This window comes from Hyperoodon ampullatus (genome assembly GCF_949752795.1).
Source record: "Hyperoodon ampullatus genome assembly, chromosome: 3".
NCBI classification, from domain to species: Eukaryota; Metazoa; Chordata; class Mammalia; order Artiodactyla; family Ziphiidae; genus Hyperoodon; species Hyperoodon ampullatus.
The window spans coordinates 170,487,668-170,498,993 of record NC_136916.1 but is presented as its reverse complement, the minus strand read 5'-3'; the positions used below and the strand labels follow the sequence as shown (position 1 = coordinate 170,498,993).

General features: G+C 52.6%; 1 protein-coding gene across 1 annotated transcript; it reads left to right on the top strand.

The window, feature by feature from the left end:
* Nucleotides 1-1,432: 1,432 nt before the first annotated feature.
* Nucleotides 1,433-2,974, top strand: GSC (goosecoid homeobox; the record flags this gene model as incomplete). The annotated part of the gene is made up of 3 exons (XM_079699987.1): nucleotides 1,433-1,787; nucleotides 2,243-2,502; nucleotides 2,819-2,974. The coding sequence occupies 3 exons, from the start codon at nucleotides 1,433-1,435 to the stop codon at nucleotides 2,972-2,974; spliced, it is 771 nt and encodes a 256-aa protein (XP_079556113.1).
* Nucleotides 2,975-11,326: the final 8,352 nt, after the last annotated feature.

Genomic DNA, 11,326 nt, shown 5'->3' with positions numbered 1-11,326 from the left:
GGCCGTGACGCGCCGAGGATCCGGCAAATCACCGTGGCCGCCTGCCGAGAGCAGAGCCGAACTTCGGCCAGGCCACCGGGGCCCAGGGATCCCAGCTTAGGACTGCCAGGGGAAGGACAGCTTGGGGGGCCTGTCCCAGTCGGGGAATCAGCAAGTCGAAAGGGTAAAATGCGATTCAATTGTTGGGAAAGGGAGCAGAGAATCCCTAAAGTCCCATTTTTTTGTATTTTGCACTGAAAACAAAAACGGTTAAGGGAGAAGACACCCTACTTCCGAAAAAAAAATGAAAAAACAAACACGAAACCTACTGACACCCACGCAGGAGGCAGTTGGAAACATCGCTTCTGATTGCTACTCTGGGTGGAGAATTTTAAAGTAGTGGATGAATTTGGTCTCTGCTGTGTAAGGGCCTAGGGACTGCTATGCTAGTTTTCAGACCCAAAGTGACTGCACACAAAAAAATATCTATATGCGTATATATATATATATATATATATATATACATACACACACAATTAAGAACCACGATGCACTTCTTTCGTCGTTTTGTCATTACAAATTTTGGCGTTTGCAAAAACAAAAGGGTTTTTTTTGGCGGGGGGTTAACCAATTCCATTCGGGAGAGGATGTCAAGATAAAAAACAGAGGTGAAATTAGGCGGCCAGTGCATGGGGGCCGAAGGAAGAGCGGAATTTCAATCTCGCTTGATTGAGGCCGCAGCCCCTCACATTTTCTAAAACAAAACACATCCCGAAAGGAAAAGAAAAATGTAGCCCCAAAGTAAAACTGGCCACAATGAATTTGAGTTTCATGGAGAGGAAATCGCACCCAGTAATAGGACCCAATCTGAGGAAAAAAGGTGGGGGGCGGAGAGGTCGGCAGAGGGAGTTGTTAAAGGCGGCCTCACGGTGGAATTAATGAGATTAACCGGGGCAATTAGGACGCCCGCCCAGCTCCGCCGGCCCGCGGCGGGGCGGCTGAATGGAAAAGATTAGGTTAATTTCATTAATTCGCAATCCACAATCTATTTTCAGGCCCCCGTAGCCCCCTCCCCTTGGCACCTCTTCCCCTCCCCCTCTGTTCAAGCCCCCCCACCCAAAGGAACAGAAAGGGCCAAATCTGGTTCTGTTTGTCATCTGCATATTACCAGGAACTAAATCCAGGATGACGTCGACTCAGTATAAAACCAACAAGAGGTTCAGCTGGTCTAAACTCCGTCCTACCCGCGAGTTGAGTTCGGCAAACGCTGCAGCGAGGGGAGGGCGGGAGGAGGGAGAGCGGACGCAGGGGGCGGGGAGGGGCGCGGGGCTGCGCGCTCGCCGGCGCTCTCTTTCGGTTTGGTCTGCCGCGGGAGGAGCGTGGACCCCCCCACTTTGAGGCTTTTTCCTCGGCGCGTCCCCGCCGCCCCCCGGTCCCGGCGCGGGGCTTGGGGATGCCCGCCAGCATGTTCAGCATCGACAACATCCTGGCCGCCCGGCCGCGCTGCAAGGACTCGGTGCTGCCGGTGGCGCCCAGCGCCGCGGCTCCCGTCGTCTTCCCGGCCCTGCACGGGGACTCGCTGTACGGCGCCGGCGGCGGCGCCTCCTCGGACTATGGCGCCTTCTACCCGCGCCCCGTGGCCCCCGGAGGCGCAGGCCTCCCGGCCGCGGTCGGAAGCTCCCGCCTGGGCTACAACAACTACTTCTACGGGCAGCTGCACGTGCAGGCGGCACCCGTGGGCCCGGCCTGCTGCGGGGCCGTGCCGCCGCTGGGTGCCCAGCAGTGCTCCTGCGTCCCGACGCCCCCAGGTAGGGTCGCGCTCGCGCCGGCCTCGGCCTCGGCGGCCGGCCGCGGTCCTCAGCCCCCGGGACGTGGGTGGGCGGTGGCGCTCGCCTTTTTCACTTTGCACAAACTTTTCTCCTCTTGCAAACCTGCCCCCACCCGACCCCCGTCTTTTCGTGGATCGGGCGCAGGCGTTTGCACACTTGCTGCAAACTTTAGGCGAGAGTTAGCGGAGACTGTAACAGTGCCTGCGTGGAGGAGACTTTTAGGATTTTGGAATTTAGCCTAAGCGGCTTTGGGCGTGTGCGGGTGGACGCGGTCGCACGGTCCCCCGGTTCCTCACACCCTGTTTTCCGCGCACCCCCAATTCCCAGCACCCCCTTGCTGACGATTTTAAATTCGGAGTGGGTGGCGGGCGGGCGGGTGTGTGCGCGCGCGGTGGCAACGGAGGCGGCTGGCCGTACGCCTTACTCTGTCGCAGGCTACGAGGGCCCCAGCTCGGTGCTGGTGTCCCCTGTACCGCACCAGATGCTGCCCTACATGAACGTGGGCACCCTGTCGCGCACCGAGCTGCAGCTCCTCAACCAGCTGCATTGCCGGCGGAAGCGGCGGCACCGCACCATCTTCACCGACGAGCAGCTCGAAGCTCTGGAGAACCTCTTCCAGGAGACCAAGTACCCAGACGTGGGTACCCGCGAGCAGCTGGCCCGGAAGGTGCACCTCCGCGAGGAGAAAGTGGAGGTAGGCGCGGGACCCCGCCGGGGCGCGCCCCACGGCCCTTCCCAGCGAAATAAGGCTCCAGCCGGGTTTGCTCAGTTCTCCTTGGGTCTCCCTGCTCTTTAAAAACATCCCAGCAGCGGCCTGGAGGCTACTGGAGGGCGCTTTAGGCCCAGGAAGTTGGATGAAAATACGGAAGCGGGAGCCGGTCTCCTTTTGATGGCGTGCGCGCGGGGTCCCCGGGTTCCCTCTCCACGCCGGGGTCGTCCCGGGGGTGCCCGGGCATGGCGGGGGCGCGCCTTCGATCCTAACCGTTGTTTTGTCGTCCGTTGCGCAACAGGTCTGGTTTAAAAACCGCCGCGCCAAATGGAGGCGGCAGAAGCGGTCCTCGTCGGAGGAGTCGGAAAACGCCGAGAAGTGGAACAAGACGTCGTCGAAGGCGTCGCCTGAGAAGAGGGAAGAGGAAGGTAAAAGCGATTTGGACTCGGACAGCTGACGGCCGCGGGCCGGCCGTGGCCCTTGCCTAACTCGAAGGACTTGCACACCCAGACGATGCTACTTTCTTGCACACGCGCTGCCTTGCGGGAGGGGGGTCGAGAAAGAGGAACGAGGAGCTGTAAATAGTGTACCGTCCGGAGGGTGGGCGCCTGGGGTCGGGCCGCGCCGGGGCTTGCTGCCCCGAAGTCCGAGGCCGCCGGCGACTCACTCCCCACCGTAGTATTTATAGTTAAGTTAACGGTGACAGTACAATAAAGTGACGGCGATGTAGACGGGCCACATTCTGTATTTCGTACCCCACCGCCAGCACCATCTGAGGCCCCCCCCACAAAAATCTAGTTAGTCTATTTCTTCAAAAGGAAAACTGGGCAGCTCTGACCTGCCCAAAAAAGAAAAAAAGAAAAAAGGGAGACAGAAAGTCTGGGTACGAATGGTCACAGGACCGGGTGTCCTGGTGTAAACTTCGTCTGTAGGTTTCCGGGCAGGGGTGGAGAGTGGCACTGCCGGCTGTCTGGGGGCGGTCGCGTTGTCCCTGCGAGCAGGCTGCCTGGGATTCCTGTTCCCGCTCGCCCGTGGGGAGAGCCAGGACCTTTTTCATCCTGCTGCCCATGGGATAGCGGATAAGCAGGATCTGCTTGGAGCTGACGGATCCTGGGAGCGTCTCCAGAGTCCGTTTAGGCTGCTCACCGGCCCTGCTCCCGCGAAATCCCCAGACCTAAGGCGGCGGGTCCGCGTGGAATTAGGCAGGCATGCCCTCTCTCCAGAAGCTTTCCTGGGTCTTTGCTGGTCTCTCTCGCCGCTCCCCTCCTCCCCGGTGAAAGTTTCTGCCCCACAGCCCTGCTGGGCAGCCCGGAGCTGTGCGCCCAAGAGCCCAGTGGGGAGCCTGCCAGTGCGGGGGGGCCCATCGTGCTTCTCCCTGGGAGTTTGGGATGACCAGGTGCACATCCTGAGCCCTGCATTCTGTCCGCCTCCCGGGCCTAGAGCACACCAGCGGCTGTGGCAGAGTCATAGTGAGGTGGGAGTGCTGAGCCTTTGGCTTTCTCTGCCTCCTGTCTCTGCTCTGCCCCTGATGGGGCCAGAGTAGGAGAAGCCCCGGAGCGGCTGGGGCGCTGGTCAGTAGCTTGGGAAGGCCTGGAGAAGCTTCCCGGTGCTGGAGAAGCGCTGGGGGCGAAGATGAGAGCATGCATTCTGTACGGTTCTCCAGACCATGGGGAGGATGGAGTGGAGGCCAAGGGCCAGCAGGAATAGCTTTTAATGTGTTAAACTTTATTGGGTTTGCACTAAATCCATTTTATAGACAAGGAAGCTCAGGTTCAGAGAGCGTCCCGATGTGTCTGCTGCCGAGGAGGTGAGCTCTTCCTCCCTTCTCCTGGGCGGCCTCCGGCAAGGAGCACAGCACACACAAAGCATCTTTTTTTTTTTTTTTTCTTTTACAAGAAGCGGTAGTGTTTTTTTTTTTTATAGCGTTTATCAGGTTTAAAAGGTAGAAATGACTTTTGGAGCAGGTGAAAGCACTTAGGAAATAAGGGGTGGCTCCCAAACAGCACCTTTTAAATAAAGAGGATCCCTAAATGTAGGAGGTGGGTAGCAGTTTGGAGACCAGGTCTGCCTCAAGGGGCAAGATTGCCTTGGTTCCTCTCCAGACTCCGTCATTTGTGACGTTGGGCAAATGACTGAACCCCCCTCTGTGCCTCACCTTCCATGACTGTAAAATGGGCACAGTAATAGCATCTGCCTTTCAGGGGGGTTGTGGACATGAGGTACTATCTATCTCATTAAAGGTAGAATGACACCTAGTGCGGGGGAATCTTTCATGGCTACTTATTTTTTCTTAATGTGATTATGACATATTATGTCAGACATAGCACTTCAAGATTTATGTACATTATCTCATTTTACCTTTCACGTACTCTGAGATGGGGAATGTTTTCACCGTTTTACAGACGAGGAACCTAAGGTTCAGAAAGGTTAAATACTTTTTAACAACATTCAGCTTGTAAGAAATAAAGAGGAGACAGCATCTTCGCCCCAGTAAATCTTATATTGTAATTGGAAATGTTTCCACTAATGTCAGTTCTGGTGAGAAATACTCAAAGAAGCTGTTCCATTAATTTCAAAATGAATCTTTCAATGGCCATTATGGTACCTCCTCGTTAGATATCAGACTCCCAGGGGGAGAGCCTTGCCTGCCCGACACCCCTTCCGTATCACTGTTCCTAGGTGCTGCTCTCTGTCCCATTTGGAGAAGGGTGAGCCCTGTCTTCCACCCTTCCTCCAGTACTCCCTTAGTCTAGAACATTCTGACATACAACAGAAGCAGGCAGCATCATTTCACCCTGAGAAATCTGACGTCTCCAGAACTCTATAATCTCCTGTGTGTCTTTCTCCACAGCTTGTCCCTAGACTCCTTATAAATGGGATCTTTCATTAAAAAAAAAAAATTGTATTTGTCTAGCCTGGAGAAGTGTCCTCAACAAGTGACAGGGAAGGGGATTGAGGGAGGGGTAGGTTCTCGGATACACCTCCCCCACGGGCACCTGGCGAAAAGCCACAGCTCGTGGGGTGTGCAAGGAGCGGGGCGGAATGGGGAGCGGGACAGCTGCTCCCAGCTTGGCCTGGGCAGGGCCAGGATGGCAAGAGAAAGCTGCCCCCTGTCCAGGTCTTCACGCAGGAGGACCCGACGAAGCACTTTAGTATCGGCCCAGCTCACGGGAAATAAACATAACAGACATCTGGAGCAAAGAGGGAAATGTCAGGATGGTCTGATTAAAGTCCAGCCACCTCCTCCTGCATTCCCCAGGCAGCTGTGGGGCTCAGACCTTCGTCTTAGCCTGGCTGTTGGGGTCAGGGAGGGCCACATGGTGTCTGGGAGCAGAAGGCTTTCAAGAGCTGTCTTTGGACCTTGTAATTGTCTTGGGTGAGAATTTGGATCCCGGTGTTAGAAAAGTGATGCGTATGTGTTCATGTGGGTGGGACGTAAGCCAGGTGACGGGCGAAGTGGTTTCCGGTCTTCACAACATGTCCCCCTTCCCGCTTGAAGATGTTCTCCCCATTTCACCATTGAACAAACTGAAGCACAAAGTTATCACAGAGGGCCAGGATGAGAACTGCCATCTCCAAGGGACAGGGCTCTTTTCCGTAAATCAAGCTGCCTCACAGAACCCAGGCTGTTCTTTTCTGGTGGTGATTGAAGCTGCGTTTATTTTTTTTTATTTTATTTTTTTTTTTTTGCGGTATGCGGGCCTCTCACTGTTGTGGCCTCTCCCGTTGCGGAGCACAGGCTCCGGACGCGCAGGCTCAGCGGCCATGGCTCACGGGCCCAGCCACTCCGCGGCATGTGGGATCTTCCCAGACCGGGGCACGAACCCGTGTCCCCTGCATCGGCAGGCGGACTCTCAACCACTGCGCCACCAGGGAAGCCCGAAGCTGCGTTTATAAGTTCAGCAGGAGTGAATGCAGTTGCCCCTGGGGGACACAGGAATTAATCTGCCACAAGGTGCCAGACAGGCTCTGGCAAAGAACAGTGATGACCATTAGAACCCCTGACATCAATCAGTCTAGCACTTTCGACTGTCAAGCTCTTCTACACACCTCTGGAGCCCTCAGGAGGTGGGAGGAGCAGCCCATTTTGCAGATGGGAAATGGAGGTTCAGAGAGACTAAATGCCTTCCCTGGGACACTTAGTAAAGGGCAGAGCAGACCTGAGCAGAGCCCCCACCTGCCTCTTGGGATTGGTGGCAAGATATGGGGTGATGACTTACGGGTCCCCCAGGTCACCTGAGCCAAGGAGGCCCTTGGCTGCAAGGAGCTGACCAGTAAGAGACCACGGAGTGTATGGGGGAAGATGCGGGGCCCCTTGCTCCAGGGAGGGTAAGTTCATCTTCTTAGCTACGGGCTATGCAGGGGGGATGGGGGAGGGGGAAGGGCTTAAAACAATTGCTTTACAAACCGCACCCTTGGAGAGTGTATCTCAATGACAGTTCTTCAAGTTTGCCTTTTACTGACTTTGGAACTTTGAGCTAACATTCTGAGCCTTGTGTAAAGGGCTTCGTAAAGGATGTCGTTTCAATGGGTGTGTGTGAGATCAGGCTGGCAGATTCCTCTTTTCATTTCTTGGCATGTGGGAGAAAACGGGGGCTGAGAGGTAGGGGTGACAGGGCATGCTGTTTCTGAATTGTACGAGGTTTTCAGTAAAATAGTTCAGGCACCAAGTCCCCCACCCAAAGATCCCTGCGTCTGTCACCTAGGGTTCCCCAAATGAACGCTCCTTTGTTCATTGCACATCCAATCAGTCACCTCTTTAAGTGAAACAGATGCTAACTTTCACCTGTACGAAGATGGAATTCCAGCCCAAGGAGGGCAGGGCAACATGAGGTGGCGAGTGGACAGCTGGGTGGCTGTCCCTTAAGTCACACTGGTCCAAGCCTCCATCTGGATAAGGCTGTGGGCTTGTCAAGTGACCTGGGAGAGGTTCCTTCTTCACCTGCAAAATGGGCTTGGGTAGAGGATTAGAGATAATAGAAGAACCCAGCAGAGTGTCTGACACATTTATTATTGTGTGTTTTGAAAAACCACCCTCAAATCGGCTGGCTAATGCTCTGCCTAAGTAGATTGGAATTAGAAATTCGGGAATGCACCTTGTTTTTAATTGTTGCTGGCTTAGGAGTTTATGCATGACCACAGGACACAAACTCTAACGAAATTAAATGTGATTGCCATGGATTTAAGACAAGGAAGTATCTGATAAGGTATAATGGATTGCATTCTGCTTAAGAGGTTTAGGACATGGCGATTGACAGTAAAGAAGGGGGGAACTGGGAGTGGATTTGGATTTGATTTCCAAGTTTTGTGAAATGACCTTGAAGTTTTTCAGAAGGAAAATGAAAACCAAACACAGCATCCAGTGCAAAGCTCCTTGAAAGTTCTGGGAGACATGGATCGGGCTGGGTCTTTTGGTTGTGAGGGTTTCTCACTTGTCGGTGGGACATGGGGTATCCCTGAGGTCTGTCCCTTGAGCCATGTGACAACATGGAAGACCTCTGTTTGTCACAGCTGGGTTTTAAATCTGGGCAAGGTAAAAAGCCATTGTCTTTGCAGTGCAAACGACCCACAGAACAAACAGGATGAATTATGGCATGTTGTGGTATTTTAAAGTGGGTCTATAATTTTTGGATTCCAGCAGCCCTCATTTGTTCTCAAGTGTCCAGCCCTGGGACGCATCAGTGAAGAGAGATCTTAAGAATTCCTCTCCCAACCCCTCCTCCTCTCCTTAGGCATTCGTTCCACTTACACCTTCTGTTTTCCTAATTTTGAGGTCCTCTGGTGTCTGCTGACCAAATCAAGTGGCTGGGTTCAGTCGGATGAACTTCATTTAGCTGGGCGTTTGCATGCCCTCCCTTACCCTGAGCTGATTTATAGAAGCTATAATTAGTGAGATAACTTTAGCCGAGATGGACAGAGTTGCAAAGTGTCTGTATCATTTCCTCCCCGATTTACCAGTTGTAGGATGCCGAGCCCAGGAGATGCTTCACCCCTGCTGCGTGATCAGTGAGGCTGACCCTGCCAGGGAGCGCTGCAGGTTCAGGGGACAAATTCTCCGTGTGGAACTGGGGAAGGCTGAGAGCTCTTTCCTGGCCACTGCCACCACCACCACCACCCCCACCACGCTCAGAGCTAACACAGGGTAGCTGGTTTAAAATTTGGGGGAGGGCACAGAAATATCTAAAAAATAAGAAATCTTTGGAGAAAAGACCTGTGTTTTCCAGGAGCCTACAGTGAGAAATACAGAGTGTCGTAAGTGCGGTGTCCACAGGTCATCCACAGCACAGTGGCAGCGGTCCCACATGGCTGCAGGGCTCCACAGAGGATGGGGAGGCTGTCAAGGGCATCCCTCCTGAGAGGGGGAGCTTGTGGGCTTGGGAGGGCCTGCGCCAGCCAGGTAGGAGCTCACTGCAGAGACAGCCCTGCAGCCAGCGTGGTCTGAATCACACCAGTTAACGTTTGACCAGCCAGCCTCACGGTGACTGTGCCTGTTTTGTTCGTGTCCTAAAGAAATTCTTGACATCGCCTGGCAAGACCAAGCAATGCTTCTTTCCAGATGGAGTCGGGCTAATCCTCCTTTGAAAATCCTCAAAGTGCAAACTCTGGGACCAGAAAAATAAAACTGCCCTTCTCCAAGAAACAGGGAAACCCAGAGCATTTGGAAGATTCCCCCCTCTGCTAAGAAGACTCAGGAGTCTGTGAAGTCGGAATCCCATCTGCTCGTTTCATCTGAAGATGTTCCGACCGAAGGCCAGATGGCTGGGACATTAGGGGATGTGCCTGTTCAACATTGTTTTGTATTTGAGGAATAAATATTTAAATCTGAAACCAAGTGAATCACTTTCTACTGAAGTGGGCAAGGATGGAAAGTTGTGTGTGTGTGTGGATGCCGCCCTCCCCCCCACCATCCTAACCATAATCTGGGCATGCATGATGATTCCTGCCATGCTTGAAACCTTCAAAGAGGTGTCCCCCCTCCACTGGTGCAGGATGCCAGGAGCAGGGTGACGCTCCCTCTGTTTCAGGGTTGCTGTTTTCATTTCATGTCTGCTTCTGCTGCAAGAAGATTCCCGACGTGCATGGGTTGAAACGGAGACCCCATGCCTTAGTGTGATGAAACCCCCTTGGTTTTGTTTCAGTTTTGGCCTGTACGGTAACTGGACTCTGATACAAATGTGAGTGGATGGAAACTTAACCCTTTTCTTGACTGCAATTAAAGCTCTGAAAAAATCATAGGTCTTTATGGTTGATTTCTGTCTTCATGGAAGAGGTTTGCATTGTAGTTTTCTGGTTTTGTTTTGTGTTTTTTTTAAGAAGGGAAATATTTTCTGCAGTGCCAGGAGGGTGTGGTAAAAAAAAATGCATCATATGTTTGGGAGGATCAACAGTTTCATAATCACACCCTTATCTAATCCCTTCTAAGCCTTATGAAGCTGGGCGGAAGTGTTTGCTGTCATCTTGTTACATAAGGACAGCTACTTCAACGGCTTTTGCCGTGTCCAGCACTGTTCTGAGTGCCTTATCATCTGTACCTTATTTAATCCCGTTCCTGCCCCTGTGAAGTTGTCGTTATTGTCTCCATTTTGCAGAAGGTGAAACGACATCATTCTTTCAAGTAAGGTCGCATCTGAGACTCCATGTCCAGTGCTCTCTCTACACTGCCAGGCTACCTCCCTTAATAAGGACCCACCAAGAGGTCTGGGCTCCAATCTCTGCCTGGTCACCAGCAGGCGGCGTCAGCCCCCTCATTCCCAATGTGAAAGGATTATAATCTCCTGCAACACATGAAAATCACCTGGGGTTTTGCAAACATGATGAGTCATGGTAAATATATCAACGCATTAAAAATACAAGCACATAAACATTATTCATTGAAGATTTTCAACAATGATAATAATAATAATGGCCTCCATTAAGTTCACAAACGTTAAAAGGGTGCCCTGTCTGTGCCAGGCACTGTTCTAGGTGCTGAGGATACTGGAGTATCCTGGAGTTGCTGGTTCTGTTGGGGGACACATTTAGTGCCCAAGCAGACAGGCTATGATTTCAGATTTCAGGGGTAAATGCTGAGATGAAAACCAGTTCTTCTGCAGAGATGGAGGGAGCTAGGGGTTGAGGCAGAGTTTGGGATATTTTATGGTGTGGTTTGATGTTGTCTGTGTGGAGAGGGGTTTCAATGTCATCTCAAGTAATATTCCAAAGCTGGGGTGGACAAACTACAGCTAGAGGACCAATCTGGTCCACTGCCTGTTTTGTCAATAAAGTTTTATTGGAACACAGCCATGCCCATTCATTTATGAGTTTTCTACAGTTGCTTTCCCCTTTTAATGGCAGAGTTGAACAGTTGCAGTAGAGATAGTAAGGCTTACAAACTGGAAAATATTAACTGTCTGGTCTTTCATAGAAAAAGTTTGCTTCTCGCCAGTCTAGAGTTTAGAGTTTAAGCCAGAAATGGAGTCTGTTGTCAATAAGGGATGGAGGCAGGGTTTACATCTGTTTGCCTAATGCTTTGTTTCCTTTCTCTGGGGTCTTAGCACAGTAGGCCCCCTGTGATGGGGGTAGGGGGGGCGGGTTATAAGGCAGCATATGGAAGAACACAATACAGTGCCTGCTGCCTGGGAGCTGCTCTCTTGGGGCTGTAGTCTGTGTGTGCAAGAAACAACTTCAGGACAACAGGAAACAGGATGTCAAGAAGGGCTCGATTATGTGACTTTGACTTGAAGACCAAGAGGAAAGATGGCTGCAACCCCGGAAGGCTTCCTGGAGGAAGTGGGAGTTGCAGACCAGTTAGTATTTGGCCAGGCAGAGC